The 16,335-nt window shown below is 36.8% G+C and overlaps 1 protein-coding gene across 2 annotated transcripts in view; it reads left to right on the top strand.

The window, feature by feature from the left end:
- Positions 1 to 292: 292 nt before the first annotated feature.
- The window catches only part of TBC1D22A (TBC1 domain family member 22A), a 181,131-nt gene continuing 165,088 nt past the window's right edge, over positions 293 to 16,335 (top strand). Inside the window, exons 1-4 of one of the 2 annotated variants that reach the window (XM_065665352.1) lie at positions 293 to 488; positions 2,575 to 2,631; positions 4,684 to 5,024; positions 5,721 to 5,900. In XM_065665352.1, the coding sequence (XP_065521424.1) occupies positions 427 to 488; positions 2,575 to 2,631; positions 4,684 to 5,024; positions 5,721 to 5,900 (640 nt within the window). In that variant the 5' untranslated portion in view covers positions 293 to 426. Of the gene's footprint in view, positions 489 to 537; positions 1,094 to 2,574; positions 2,632 to 4,683; positions 5,025 to 5,720; positions 5,901 to 16,335 lie in introns of those variants that run through there. The other variant, XM_065665351.1, reaches the window with a different exon arrangement.

The raw sequence follows: 16,335 nt of genomic DNA, 5'->3' as shown, positions 1-16,335 counted from the left end.
TGGTCTCGGACGAGGCTCCCGGCGCTAGCCCACCGGACCCCGCTGCAGCCCCGGCGCCTCTTTTGCAGCCCCGCGCCAGCCTTCCCAAGCCGGACCACCTCCACCACCGGAGGGGAGCGAGGTCCCAAACCGACCGAGTCACCGGCACCACAGCGACCCCCGCCTCCAAGCACTTCTCCGCCCATCACACTCCCCCTCTGCGATTGGCTTAACCTGACCCACCAGGCAGCACTCTCACTTTTGGTTGGTTAAAACCTCCGGGCCGCATTGTGGGACGAATGAGAAGCGGGTTTGTTTCCCGGTCCCAAGATGGTTGCGTTCTGTCCCGTTTGTGTGGAAGGGGATGGGAGGGAGTGAAGCCTGCGGGAGCGGATCGGGGCTGTGAGCCGAGCCGAGCCGCGGGGAGGGGATGAGGTGACGGCCGCCATGGCGAGTGACAGTGGCAAGAAGCAGTTCTGGAAGCTGAGCGGCGCGAAGGTGCCGGGCAGGTGAGGGGGCGGCAGGCAGGTCGGGAGCGGCCGGCGGGCGGAGGCTTGTCGCGGCCCGTCCCGCCGCCAGCTGGAGTACAGGGCGGCGGGGCGAGTCGGGCCGCGGCTCTGCCTGGCTCCTCTTCGTGGTCTCCCCAACGCCCGGCTCCTGGGAGCCGCCTCGGCCGCTGAGTTCACCGGATGCTCGTAGATCTGTGCTCTCTGTGGCCGGCCGGTCGCTGTTTGTGGCTGGAGGGGGGTGCCCTGCCTTGGTTCTGTTAGCTCAATGCCCGAAGCATTGCAATTACCTGATCGAGGACCACTGGTGGTCTCAGTAATGACACACGTTACGATGTTTGTGACTTGATGCAAGCTATGGTATTTTGAAATAGCGTGCAGGAAGCTGCACTTCAGAGGCATAGAGCTGCATTTTAGTTCCTGCTTAATATTTCAAAATAGCATCGATTTCACAATTCTCTTTCTGAAGTATAGACAGCAGACCCAGTCATGGTATCATTGCAAAGAGCTACAAACACATTCTGCCAGTCACATTTTTCTGGGAAATACATCCCCAAAGTCACATTACCTCTTTTGACCATTACGTCAGGCTGGGACTGCATGTTCAGGTGATTATTTAACAGTAACTGCTCCCATCCTTGAACTACTTTTATAAGTAGAGTAATTCCGTTTCATATATTCTTTTTATGAGAGCGATGCGTGTTCTTGGTTATCGGAGAACAGTAACTCTGTACCATTTGCCTGAATTCCACAAAGCCTGCTCATCTTTTTAGCTCTTTCAGTTCTTAGTTACCCATAAGCAATAACTTGTAGCAGGTTTGTTTTTTTTTTTTTTTTTCTAGTGACAAACTAACTCTTTCAGTCTGACTGTTCTTGTGCTGAACTTGTTATTTTCTAACTTTGCTGAGTCCTTTAGGAGTAATATACACCTGACCCTCCTCGATTGGGTGGGGTTTGTGAAGAGATGCATTTAGTTAACTTGAAGGCAACTGCAGGGATGTGGAAAAATAAGGATTCTGCTTTTGATTTTTTTTGTTTTAATTTTTTTTTAATAGTGCAGAGAAGATTGATGTTGCTTTATACTTGGGTGGATTCCTATCATGGTCATTCATAGTGTGTGAAGGAAAAGGCAGATTTTGTGTGTATGCCAAAATGGAAGGGGACACCTGACTCTCATGCAAGCTAAGAGAAGAGTGCAGAGGCTTGACGTGCGGAGTATGCGTACAGTCGTGTAGGAAGGCTGTTGGTGGACTCACTCTTTCGTTTGCATGGAATCACATGAAAATTGATAGCCTTTATAAACCACCACTCAGTCATCTCTAGGGCTAATTTCACTACTATTAATACTGCTCATGTAGTATAAATTTAAGTCTGTCAAAATTTGTGACTGCTATCCTCCTGGCTTGGTTCTATCTCAGGTTTACTAAGGTCAGACTTATTTATGTTTATGGTCTGGAGATTGGTTTTGATTTGTCAGGAGGGCATGTTTGTTTTCTTTTATGTGTCTTTTAGTGCAGGTTTAGGTAGATGTTAATGTTGTATATGATTTGCTCCTCTGACAATCGGAGAGTTTTGTAGTAGCAATTTCTGTTATGAAGCCAGATGTAAATCTTGATGTGTCTTCTGTGGACTTTTTCTATGTATAAAATAATTTTATAGCTGAAAACTGGGCAAATGAACTTTTAGTTTATGGAGAGTTTTATTGTTCATGAAGTAACATGCTGTTTTGCAATGTTAAATATAATTGTAAATAAATCTGTCTTAGGCAACTACTTATTTCAAAATATTTGTTTTAATACTCATGGCTTTTATTCTCTAACATGCAATCTTTTATGTTTTTATTTAAATACATCAGTCTTGTACTTTAGTAACAGTTAAGTCCTCCTATTAGGCAAATCTATGATTTTTTGTGAGGTACTTTTTAGTATATGCTTTAATTTCAGCTTCATTATTTTTGGTGTCATGAGGGATTCTTTGAAACAGAAAATTTGGAGCATTTCAATTCTCCTTATTATAGGCTGTTTATTTAATACACAGAAAAAACCCAAATATTTTACTATTTTTGTGATAACTCTTTCTTTTCCTTTAGTATTCAACATGTGTATGGAGCTCAGCATCCGCCTTTTGATCCATTGTTGCATGGAACGTAAGTCAGCCTAATATTTAAATATTCCAGGTAGCTTATATCTCCTCTGCCTTCTCTCCCCTTTTTCTTCCCTGTTGGCTATAAAGTTTTTTGTTAGTCTTCCTTTTTTAATTTTTGTCATCATCTTGACTTCTCTGTTGTCTTGTCTTATGACTTCCTGATGCTTATCATATTGGGAGCAACAAACAGCTGTTCAGTTCTTAAGTAGCCTAGATTACCAGCATTTATTATCTGTTTGCAGTGTCTTACACATTGAAAATCGTCGGGTAAATATTTGGGTGTAAGCTGCTTTCCTGCATGCGTCTTTATGTGGATGGATTGGCTTTCTTTTCCTGTAAGAGAAAAGAGTCAGGTTGTGATGTAGATCATTTTGAGGCAAAGGTGGGCATTTTGCTTGTGAGGAGTCAGCAGGTAGAATAGATTTTAGTGCTTTAAAAGTTGATTGCCATAGGTCATGACTATTTGATATCAGAACACAATGTACATGAAAATGGTAACATTATGTTAAACATCATTAGTAACCAAATAAATTTCATGCTGATAAGCCAAAATAATTTTCATCTCCTTTTGGCTGAGGGCTACAGAAAAATGCTGCTTTCTGACAGCTCCTACTTCTCTGTGTCTTATGTTTTGCTTTATTGTATTTTGTTTGTTTGTCTTTTGAAAGACAGTTTGTTTTAAGTTTTGTCAAGGACAGAATTGTTTTTGGTTTGTTGGTAGAGTCCTAAGCTCCTTGGAAACCAGCATTGCTGTTGGAATGTTGGTGTGTGTGAGAATTTTGGGAAAAGTGTATGACCAATGAAATGAACTGCCCAAAGTGGCAAGGCCAAAACATACTGGAAGGAGGTGATTTCCCCCCCCCCCCCCCCCCAAGGGCTGGTTTGAAATGGCACAAGAGATAAACACATGCTAGTTAATTTTCAGATGATACAGAATTGAAGGCAGTTGAAATGTATAACCTTGAAGACTGAAGAAAAAGGAAAGGGATGAATTGGTTCAAAATGTGGAGTTATAAAGTATGTTAAAAGCCTTTAACACACTTCCACTTAATGTGAGTTAAAGGTGGAGAGACGCAGTAGCAAAACCTAGAAGCTTACTGCTTGAAATGATGACAGGGGAAAGATCTTGCTATTTTAGATAATGATAAGCTGGGGAAAAATGTTAGTTTTGTAACACCTGTTAGGAAAGGTATTCCTTGTAATACATAACAGAAACATTACTGACATTGTATGAGGACTGTGTAAGAACTTTTTCTGATTTCCAATTCTGGGTGCCTTGTCTTTACAGGAAAAAGAAAAAAAGTAAATGAACATAAGTGGAAAGAGAGGAATGGGCAGGAAAAGCAATGGAGTTAATGGCATTAACTTTTTTTTTGAGAGCAGACTGGGATGCTCTCTCAACTTTATGCTTTGTTTAGCTGAAATCTGAAGAGATATGTGATTGCTTGGTATTGTAAGTGAGAGCAAGTGCCAAGCTGGGGAGGAATGCTTGATTCTTCTCTGTTATACTGTGTGTTGACAGAGGGATGAAAGGTTAGGAGCTGATCAGGGTACAATCTAGACTAGCAACTAGAGGAGATATCCTGCCTATAAGAAGAGCAAAGTTCCAAGGCAAATTCAGCAGGATCACCTGTATAGGGAGGAATGATAGATGTAATGAGTTTTAAGGTGAGACTTGATTTGTTTATGGCATTATTACATGATTGGTTATGATGACATGAGTAGACCTGATGACCTGATTACTGCTGCTGTGTTGTTATGCAGCAATTGCAGTCTACAAAAGTTCATGAAGCAAGAGAAGTACAACATGTCCTGTCTATCTTTTAAACTATTGCAGTAGTATTCTGTTTTTTTGTCTGTCAGGTTGGTCTGCTTTTTTGTTGTTGTTTGGTATGGATTTTGGTGTTTTTTTTTAATACTAACATGACTGGAAGGAGATTAAATTTTGCTACCTATATTATGTCAGGCATGGGCTTTGTTTCTTTTGGCCTTCTTCATAGTGTTTTTCCTCCATTACTAGTTCTTTAAATATTGTTTACTTGTTTTTGAACAGCTTGATAAAACCAGGTTCAAAGCCACCTACAACTCCAGTGAAACTAAAGAAAGTCAGCACCTTCCAAGAATTTGAAAGTAACACGAGTGATGCTTGGGATCTTGGGGATGATGATGATGAACTCTTAGCAATAGCTGCTGAAAACTTAAATACTGAAGTGGTCATGGAAACGGCGCACAAAGTAATTGAAAATCATAGCAAGCTACAAGAGCAGCATAAATTTCAAGAAGAACATCTACAGGAAGAAAAACAACTAGAATCTGCAGAATTGACTTCGATTGCATGTGGTGATAATAGGCTTGTTAAATCAATCAGTGAAGGTCATACATCGAGCTCATCAGGTATGTTTAAAAAATGAAAAAGATGTTGAAAATCAAATGAGGGGACTAATATTTGCCCTTTAAGACATTAACCCCTTCCCGACCTTTTCATAATACCACAGGAAAATAGTAGTAATCAATATCGATTTGAGGGAGGCACTGTATGCCTTACTAAACTTTAAAGTATGTGTGTGAGAAATACAGGGGTGAGGGAAGAATAATTAAACTTTTGTGTTTTCAGCATTATTATATCCTCAGTTTTGGAAGGAAGCTGCACTACTGAATGCATTTTAATGGTTAACTGCACCAAGTTGTGTGCAGTTAATAGTATTTCTACAACTGTGAAAATTTCTTATTAAAATACTACTGTATGAAGTATATTCAAAAATTGGAGAAAACCATGCATGTAGATTGGGAAGTTCATCCTTATGTGATCTGTTCTGTGGTTTATGTATAAACATTAAAATAAGATTTGAGAAATCAATTAGCCTTGCTGTTAGTCTGTTCTCCAATTGGTGTGGTTTAATTGTGGAATAGTGCTTGGAAGAGGAATGCTCCTCCTGCTAAATCCAAATAATTTGAAGTCCAACCTTGTGCTATACTTGAATATACATTTCTCCAAAACCTAATTCTATTTTAAATTTACAAATTAAATTCAAGTTATTAGTAGTCTTCTCAGTAGCTGAGGCTAACTGTTGCGATTCTTTTTCCCTTCAGAGAATGCTAGTGAAAATACTTCCATGCAGAGATCACAGTCCCTTCCACAGACTTCCACCCCTCCCTTGGTGAGTGGAATGGCAGACTGTAATACCTCAGTTACTCCTGTATTAACTGAAAGAGAAGCATCCCGATTAGACAAATTTAAGCTGCTACTTGCTGGCCCCAATACAGATCTTGGTGAGTATTTCTCATAGGAGCTATGAATTACATGTAAATTATTATTTAACTATATTTTTTTCTGTTTGATGTTCTGCCTGATGGTTTGTTGAGTATCTAATCCTTTCAGCATTTAGAATTGATCTTGCAAAAGACAGAATAAAACGGAATGCTTGTTGTATTCAGGCTTGTAATACTCAATTTGTATACATCCTACTAATATGTAAGGTGTTAGTTGCCTTTTTGTTCTTTTTTTTTCTCACATTATTTTTTCCTACTGGGCTAACCTCTGGAGGAAAACCAAACCATAATTAGCTGTGTTTAGTGTTAATACCTGTTAATGGAACAGCATGTAGTACAGAAATGATTCTCACACTTAGAAATAAGGATGTGAAAAATGATGAGGCGTGGAAGTATTACTGCTTGTCTACTCAGCGTTTAGTGTTCACAGACTGATACAGCAGTAGTTCTGTGTCTCATCTGTGAATGCTGACAACATGTTAATGTGAAAACAAATGTATTGTCAGATAACTTGACTGTTCCCTCTGTTCACTGGATTTTGACTGCTGAATAGTAGATATAAGTGCTGAGAGCATATCACAGAATCACATGGCTTTGTCTCCCACACTCTTAAGGAAGGAAGTAGAAACTGCATGTTTGCTGTTCTTGAATTGAAGGTTTCCTGCCCAGTAGTGGTCATAAGACAATCAATCAGAGATTTCAGTATAATATAGTCCAAGTTGTGGCTTCCTTTCTGCACCCCCACCGTGTGCTGTGTCTTATTGTGAGATTGATGCTAGCAAAGTAGAACTATGGAAACAATACTAACTAGATGAGACATATAACTTCAGTGAGTTGGACATTCTTATAAATTGCAGCTGTGAACAAACTCTGAGTTTTTAGAATAAATTACATGTGAGCTTCAAAATGATACTCAAGTATTGCTTTTTCCTCTTTGATCTAACATGTTATGAGCTATGTGATTGTGACTGACATAAAAACTCATATAACTTTTCAGAATGTTGTAATAGCAGAAATCTTTGTTATATAAGGTTAGAAAGTCAGAAGGAAGACAAAGTTTGATTTTAAACCTATCCATTTTGCTTTTGCTGTCCTATTCTATGTGAATACTTTCTCAGTAAATCAAATTTAGCAATTAACATTTTGAAGGGAATGCAAGAAGATTTTAATTTTATTAGGAGTACAGTCATCCTGACTGTGGTCCGAGTTTAGGCAATGTTATTTAAACAAACTGTGTTTGGTTTTTTTTTCTGTATGGAACTTTGTAAATCTCAAATGGAAATGTGCATAGGAATATGAAATTTGAGGATGTTGCTCATAAGCTTTCAATATTCTTTCCCACAGATATTACTAAATAATGCCTTTTCTATCTTAGTTTACAGGAAGCTTGTTTTCTTTTCTCTTGCTGTTCAGTCTGTAATGAGTACAGAATTCGAAGCTGTGTGAATAAGAATTTTAAGCCCAGTTTTTATTTTTTGATACAAAAGTCAAGATATCTGGGATAGATCCAATAGCATTCCCTAATATATCTATAAATAATACAGGATCTTTCTTAGTGGAAGGCATGAACTCTATTGATGACAAGCAAACTCTTGATGATCATGAAGTTAGTAATATGAGGTCATATGTGGTGATAGTTCTTAGACTGTGTTATATGGACCTATTAAGGAAAGTGTGTGTATGCATATATGTGTGTGTGTGTGTGTGCAAACATGTATATGCATGTGACCATATGTACGGTTAATCAGAATCTGGTGTGTGCATGTGTGTATGCATTTTTGAGAAATGTTTTGTTTAGTTCTCTATGTTAGAATGAAGACTATGTTTAGAAAGGATTCTTAATGTACAACGACAGTACTAGCGTGAGAATCTGTCATGTGCTGTGTTGTGGTTTGTTTTCGGTTTGGTTTATTTTTTTTTTTCTTTGTGGGTTGGTTTGTTTTCGGTTTTGTTAGTTGTTTTTTGTTTCTTTTTTTTCCTTTGTCTCTTCATAGTAATGCTGAATATGGACTAAAGGTAAAACTAGATAACAGGCTCAAAGCTAAGATTTGTAGTGAGTAATGAAGGGACAGGTAGCTATTCTGCTGCAGCTTTGCAGCTGGCTCTGTGTATGTGTGTGATGCTGTGGTATGTGTGAGTCTTTGTTTTGTGTTAGATCCACAAATAGTTGGGTTTTGTTTGTCATGAATTGAATTAATAAGTAGTTGTCTTGGAGACATTTTAGCAAGTGTTTCTGTTCATTTCTGCATGCAGTAGCATTGGCTTTGCTTGGAAGTAGAAGAAGCAGAAGTATTTCTATTGACTTTGTTTTCTTGACATAATTTTGCGTATTATTGAAAGAGATTACGCGACTAGTTCTTTTTCTGCATCCTTTCAAAGCAATATAAAAAGAAGTTAATCTGTCTAACTGAAACAATGTCATGCACATTTTCACCTGGGGTTTTTCTGTTACCATAACATGAGAAATCAACATGGACTAAGAACAAAATAATACAAATGACCCTGAAATCCTTTCAGTCACACTTGAATAATCATTATCCTATAAAGACAGCATAAAATGCATTGTTAGTCTTCTGTGTCAACAAAAGGTTGTGAAAGAGTGTGTTCTTTTACAAGAAAAATCTCAAAAAGATGAATTAGGCATATAGATTTGGAAGTGAAGATTATTTTAGCTGTTGAAGTCCACTAACAGGTTTTGGAGTTGGGTTTGCTCCACAGGTTGGATCTTATGAAGTTGTGGAAACAGGTAGATTCCATCAACCCCATAAAATTATACATTGAGCAAAAGAATATACCAGGTATAGACGGTAATTGGGATATGAATCCACATCTAAATATTACATAAATATGTAATGATAGAAGCATCCTCAAAATTTCTCTGTACAGTTTTATCCATCAGATGCTTGCATACACTTTATCCAGCAGATGCTTACATACACTTGATTTAATAGGTATTAAATCAAGGCACAATCTGAGAACATGAACTAGGAAAGGAAGGGAAAAACCCCACCCCAGAATTCTAAGAATATGAAAGAACTAATTCTTTTAGGTCAATTAACATTTATGAATAAATAAATAAACTGTAAATAAAAGCCTATTTCCATGTCTCAAAAGTGCCCTTAACTAATTTCTAATATTTTGTAGAACTGAACTAATAAACTTACTCTTGTAATTTATAATTGCCATTGTAGTTGTTCTGAGTCTTCCCTTAAGCCCTCCTAACACACTTTGCTTCTCTGTCCTGTAGGCATTTTTGTTGTTTGCATGATAAATAGATGCAAATAATATGCCTTATTTCCATTTGGCATTTTTTATTTGACTATTGCTATGTTGTTATTACCTCTAATATAAATAAGGAAAGTATAATATGAATTGAATGTCAAGAGTAGTTAGCTATATGAACTCCTCTTGTAGTTCTCACAGGAATGTTACTTCTAGGTATATGATTTGTGCCGCAGGAGAGAGATATTCAACAGCCCTGCTGATATACTCTCAAGTAGTAATATAATTTAAAGAATGGGGAGAATAATATTAAAATTAAAATTACGGAATGAAAGCTGCTAAACCGGCTGAACTGTATTATAGCAAGAAATGTGGGCTGGTAGAAGGAGCCCACTGTAAGAAGCAGTTTGGACTTCAGGACTGACCCCTGTAGTGAGATCATATTGAGGCATACTGGGTGCACATTCAGGAGGCAGGATAGGACTAGAGACAGCAATACAGCTGTGTTTAGTAGACAGCTGAAGAGTAGACTGTAAGAGCCTGCATGTCTGTGTAGCTTCCTACTCCTGGTACTGTATGCCAATTTAGTCAGAGTGAACAATTTGCACTAGCTGTTTTGTGCAATCAACCTGTGCTTATGCTTGCCTCGCAGTCAATTTGGTGTACATTTACTTCATTTCGGGCCTTGTCTTTACTTGTAATGGACCTTGCTTTACTGAATGAGATAGGCTGTGTGTTTGCAGAATCTTCTCTAAATAGGTGGTTGCTTTAAGAGGAGGGGAGGGGATGGGACTGTAGGGGGCTTTAACAAAACAAAAGGAGAGGGTCTCTGTGAAGAAATTTCTTTCCTTCAATGGACCATTTTTTACATATTTAAGAGGGACACTACTGCTACAGGTAAAACACTGTGCAAGATACTTTAATACTATTAAATTTGTTAGACTTGTGTTTTTAGGAAGCTGTTTGCTGTGCAAAGACAATGTAAACAAACTGTTGATAAAATTGGGCTGACTTATAGCAACAAAGTTATCTTGTAACCTCAGCATAGTAGATGTACAATAGGTTTTATAACATCAATTTAAAGAATAGGCTGTTAAAGCACTTCCTTAACTCCCTATTTATCTTAAAATCAAGTGATTTTCAGCCTTTTTTTTTTTTTTTCACACATATAGCTAGTGGGTATGTAATTGGGTGTCAAACATGTTTATTTAAATCAAACAACAACCAACAATAAACTTTGTACACTGTGTTCTCTTGGTTTAATGAAGCTTCATAACATCCCAATGCTACTGTTATGAAACATAGCACATAGATATAATTTTTCAAAGTTAAAACAACTTATTTCTTAAGATGTAAAGTTGTTCTGCATGTTAAGTTGACTTTTTTACTGGGTCACAACGTATTCCAAGTTGAACAAAATAATGGATTGAAGTTTTAGAATACTGCCTTGGTAAAAACAATGGAAGGCCCCGTAGAAGCACCAATGAGAATGGTAAGGCATTCCTATCATAAATCTACTCATATTGCTGTATCTTGTATTCAAATGACAAAGCTCTATTTCATTGAACGTCATAAAAATTCACTTATTTATCTCTCTCATTTATCTCTCAAGAAAACCTTTGCAGAGAGCACCACAAGCTGTTAAGTGGGATGCTGTCTCTTAGCAAGTCCTTTACTAACTATAGAAGTAGTACGTAATGTGAAATCTTACAGAATATATGAAGAATAGCTGAACCTTTGATCTGATAGCAAAAGTTAATTCCATAATTTTGCACAAATTAACAAATGGTGTAATCTCAGATTATCTCATAACAATAGAGAGGTTGCCTCTGTGTACTATAAGAAAAGAATTCTAGGGTGGTTCTCTAGAAATGAAATTTAGAAAGAAAACTTATTATATGTGTTGTCTTCGTATCGCAGTAGTCATCTGTAATGTTGCAACAGCATGAAAAGTAGTATTTTCCTGTTTGTGCTTACAGTTGTTTATACATTCTAGATGTATATTAAACCTGATTAAACAGTAATTATAATCTTGTTTATTTATGGTTCATAAATGTATTAGTCTGTAACAGCAGTATATTATGTCCTTTAAAACTGTCAAACTGATGTTATTGAAAATTTTCAATAACTTTTATAAAATGCATTAATCAAAATGAACTTGATTAATTTTGTTCCCAGCTTCATTAATTTTGCTGCACTGAACTGCATCGTGATTTATCTCTGTGCTCCTAGTCCATCCATGTCATTTAGAATTTTATTGCCCACTGCAGTTTCCAATTATCTGCAGTTGATCCTGTTAGTGCTTATTCTTCTTCCAGTCTGTTGTTATATAGTATAAAACGAACATGTGTTCTACCACTGCTTCATATGACATGCCATTAGTCATATGTCTTTTTAAACTAGTATAACTGAAAGGTGTCCTTTCTGATTCCTGTTCTGTTCCAGTTAGCCTGTTACCTGCAAAACATGCTTTTCAGTTAATGTAGTTAATAAACAAGACTAATAAAAAAAGGTGAGTGCTCTACCAGTAGGTTTTGGAACTTGGTGCTAAATATCCATAAATGATTCCTTATATTTGCTTTTTGCAGGATTAGTATTTTTGCTTCCTTTTTTCATCTAATAGTCCATCCATGAAACCCATATCTCTCTAATTTAATGGCAGGAATGTTGTGGAGGACTGTATCAAAGGCCTTACAGAAGAACTGTAGCTGGAATCAGTACCTTCAAGAGAAGAAACTTTTATTTGCATTGTTTTCTTGTTGTCTTTCAGTCTTTCATTGTTGTCTTAACGAGGGTTTGTTAATTTTGACTTGAACAAAGACTCCTTCCTGTTCCAGGTTCCAAGCACAAACTGTCATTGAATTAAGTTTCTATTGAAAAAAAGAGACTTTAAGATTCCACAGCTGCAGATTTATTAACAAGCAAAATAATCTTACCCTTTTTTCAGTTCTGAAAAAGGAGTCTGTACCCTAAATCTTTGCCTTTTTTTTCTTTTTCAGTCAGGAGCTTTGGTATTCAAGTATGATTTAATGAACCGTTATGGGAAGTAGTGGACTACACAGAAGAGCCCTACTTCTGAGGGACTAGGGCGCTAGCCCTACCTCTTCTAGACTTCTTTCAGGAAATATTTACTTATAAATCTGTGATCTCTTATCTGATCTTTGTTAATATCAATTGCAGCAGTATGGCATAGAGAATAAAGCTTCATTTTTGTGCTGAGGCACACAGAGATCATGAAGTTAAAACCCTTGATCTGCACACCGCTCAAAGAAATGTGCTCTAGCACAGCCTTTAAAAATCCTATGTTATATTCATGGCAGTAGGTTTCTTTCAGTAAGAGCGGAGCTCTGTACTAATTCTGTTTCCAAATGGGTTTGGACCTAGAGCATTACAGTGGGACTGTAAGTTCAGCTGATGGGAAGGGATTATAAAAAAAACCCCAAATTCCTGTGTAGACACAGAATAACCTTGTTAGTTACGACTAACTGGCACTGGAAAAAAAAAAAAAAAAAGGAATTAGGCAGCATTCTACTCCAAATTTCAAAATTAATTAATTAAAAAATTTTTCATGCCAGTTTTAGTTTTAGCAGAGTTTTTAGGAGATCATATACCCCTCACTGTATTGATTTGTGCTCAGTTGTTCAAGAATCATTGTTAAGCTTGAGCCACGTGGCAGACAATAGGATTCAGAGGAATATTTTATTCTGGATGAAATAGGAGAAAGAAAGGTACTAGATGATGAGTTACTCCTTTTTGTTTGTTTTTTAATGTATTTTTCTTCGGTGTGCTGTCTCCCTTTCTTTCCAGCTAGTATCATGAACTTACGCAGACACTGTGTGAAATCTGCGTTGTCATAGTAAAAGAGACTTGGGTAAGAAGTTCAGTGCTCCCTGTGGTAGTTAATAGTTGTAGGCCCTTCGAGGGAGCAGCCTCTCGCTTGCTTCCCTCACCATCGTGCAGATGACACAGCAGGAAACAAACTTACTAGGAATGTCACCAACAAGGCTATTCAGAACGTTGACCTTTCTATGGGCCCTGTGGCTTTTGAACATCAAGATCAGTAATTTACATGTTGCAATGAGTGGCACATCCTGCTGGTAAATCAGTTTAGCAAAGCTCAAGAAAGTATAATTAATCCTGTTTATTTCCTTGCCACCATCTCTTTCGCTTTTAATAAAATAGAAAACTCTAGTTACTTCAGTAGCAGGAAATCCAGAAACAGAAGATTTATATAGAAAAATATATAAAGCAGTGACTGCCTGGGAAGGTGATCACAGTGGAGCATACTTCACTGTGTATGTCTGTGCTATGCTACCTTCCTGATACTGATTATTGGCTGGATATTCCCCTGCATATTTTTTAGCAATAAGGGACAACTGCTCTGGAGATGTAATTTGTGTTCACAGTCGACTGAAAAAACCTCATGTGGATTAGAGCTCGTGGACTGGCCTTTTTGTTAATGGGGGAAGCTGTCTATTACTATGTCTTGTGAATAATTGCATTAATTTTGTGGCTCAGTAATCTAGACATCTATCTATTAATCCTGATTATTTTAATTGTGCAAAAACCAATGTCGGATTGCGTTTTGAATGTAAATTTTTGACTAGTTTGTTTTGTAGGAATCTTAATGACAGGGATCTTTAATATTATAATAAGTTATATGTAATAAGTCATATAATTTCTTCCCAAACAGGGGAAATAAATACTGTAATTTCTAAATAAGTGGGAAAATTGTCTCCTTTAATTAACTGGTACTGTAAGTGGTATTTCCTATATTGTCCATTTCTGTATAGAGAGATACCTTAGTTCTACTTGGAAGGTTCATTAGAGACTTAGTGGCTTTAATGTAAGAATAAAACCAGTTTAGGATGCACAAAAAATTGAACATTACAGGAGAACTCTGAAACACTATAATGCTATTTAAAATCTTATGCTGGCATAGCTGTTCTCCATTCCTTATTTTCAGAATTTACATTATTGGCTTCACTTTTGCAGTTCTTAGTTTTTTTTTTTGTTGTTGTTGTTTTTATTTTTAAATCTTCCTTTTGTCTTAGTTTTCATAATCTTCTGTTCACTTGCTTTCTTGTACCTTCTAAAAACCAACCTCATGTACTGTTGCTTCTCAGACTTTCTTCATGAAATAGCAGACAAGATGTTCTTTCCTGTTCTTTTCTAGCAAAGGTCCTGAAAAGTGTCTTGCCCTGTATTTATGATATTAGATTGGGGTTTATTTCTTGTTTTCTGCATATGTTCAGACAACTTCGCTCCATTGAGGTGATTAAAGACAGTATTTGTTTAAAAAAAATAATGAATTGCATAACAGAGCTATTATTTGTTTGGAATAACGGAGCTATTCGTTTTGGAAACAAGTTGCTGTGGTTGCCATAGTAATAACAAGCCGTTTATTAAAGCTATTTTCTATATGTACTGCCTGTATTATAACATGCTGTTGGGGGAGCTGCGGTTCTGTGCATCTGTGCTCTTGAAAGAATTTTGCAGCTTTGTATAGTTAAATTCTCCAAAGAATTTATGTTATAGGAACATAAAACATGTAAATCTAGTTTATCATATCTGTCGTGGAGTTGTTCATGCAGGCCATCACTTCATGTAGCCATTTACAGTAATCTCAATGATATAACAGCTGTATCAAGAATGAATAATACATACAGAGAAATTTTGAACTCCTTTAATATTTCTTGGCTTATTTTTTATTTATTTGTAACTGATAGAATGATGAGCTTGTAGTTCCAAGAAAAATACTTGTAGTCTTGGTTGTTTACCCTCATGTGTTTCAGGTTTAATGGGTAATAGCTCGTGGGGTTAGAAAGCTGGCAATTTAATGGCGTGTTTTCTTTGTAGAATGCCCCCTGAAATATTTATGGAATATAAAGACTCAAGATTTCTTTTAGAATAATTGCTTTAAACTGTTCCCTCTTCAGAGAGAAGAAATGCATATCTGATTGTGTTGTAGTAAGGTAGATGAAACAAAATTTTCCAAAATTAGTTGAGTTATGTCAAGTTGAAGCATTCGCATATCGCATTATCCCTTCGTAATAAGATAGCCTAAACAAGCAATGTTTCTGCAAAAAAATAAATGCTGACTCCTAAGCAGAAGTGACAGTTAGCTAGTGCTAGCAAATGGAGATATTTTTCGTGTAAAACCCAGAAGGGTTTATAAATATTTTGATATTTGTTGTTCATAGAAGTATGTAAAATAAGGAGACAACTGAAAGACAGAATAGCAGTTAGGGTTCAAAGTGGTGCTTCAGAAGGTATCCTTTCAATCTGGGACAGAGTTTACAGGCAGGGTTTTACAGATACTGTTTTTGGATCTGGCTAATTTCAGCTCCAAAGCTGTAAGTTAAACTTAAATCTGTGCTGGCATTTTTAACCAGTGATCTTGTCTGGGTAAGAATGTTTAAGAACTGCTCATTTTCAAAATAATTGTCCTGGAATTTTAAGAAAACATTAATTGTATTGAATCAAGGGTATTTTTGCAGTACTGTCTTGGGTGAGAATGTGTGTTTGATTTGTAGGTGGCATTAAAACTCCTTTGTAGAAATCCTGTGCTGCGGAGCATGTTCTTCACCTCATAAGTAGGACGTCTAATTCCTTGGGAAATCTACAAGGGGAAAGAATTAGTATAATGACAGTAAATTGAAATTATGCTTTGACTAGGGAGAATGTAACATTTCAACCAATGCCAAATAGTTTAATGGTTAATGAGATATTAAATAGAGGACAAGTTTCAAATCTAAGTGCAAGTACATGTGATGCCTTGATTTAAAGTGTTGCAAACTATGGGGTAGACATACTTAATCAATAGGTTTTTACAACACAGTAATTTCCAAGATCAAAACCTTCATACCTGTACTTCTATACTACAATCTGTGCAATAAAAATTAATAAATATACTGCGTGGTTGGAGTGTATTTGTACCCTACCACAGCAGGAATATTATAACTTTAGGTTTCTTTTTTATTTGCCACTTATTTCATTCTTTCCTGTTTGCTTTTATTAAAAACAAAATCAAGAACACTCTAACAGACAAGGACTAATCTGGGAAGAAAGTCATCACAGGTATAGAAAAGCTGTGAGTAGATATAAAAAAAAAAAAATCCCCCCCCCAAAACCCCAACTCCATCCAAAACATCAAAAAAACCCAACCCCCCAGACAAACTTACCCAAACCCCAAAATAACCCAACAAAACAA

Source organism: Lathamus discolor, chromosome 1 (assembly GCF_037157495.1).
Source record: "Lathamus discolor isolate bLatDis1 chromosome 1, bLatDis1.hap1, whole genome shotgun sequence".
Taxonomy (NCBI): domain Eukaryota; kingdom Metazoa; phylum Chordata; class Aves; order Psittaciformes; family Psittacidae; genus Lathamus; species Lathamus discolor.
The sequence above is the reverse complement of the archived record's forward strand: the minus strand, read 5'-3'. Positions and strand labels throughout refer to the sequence as shown.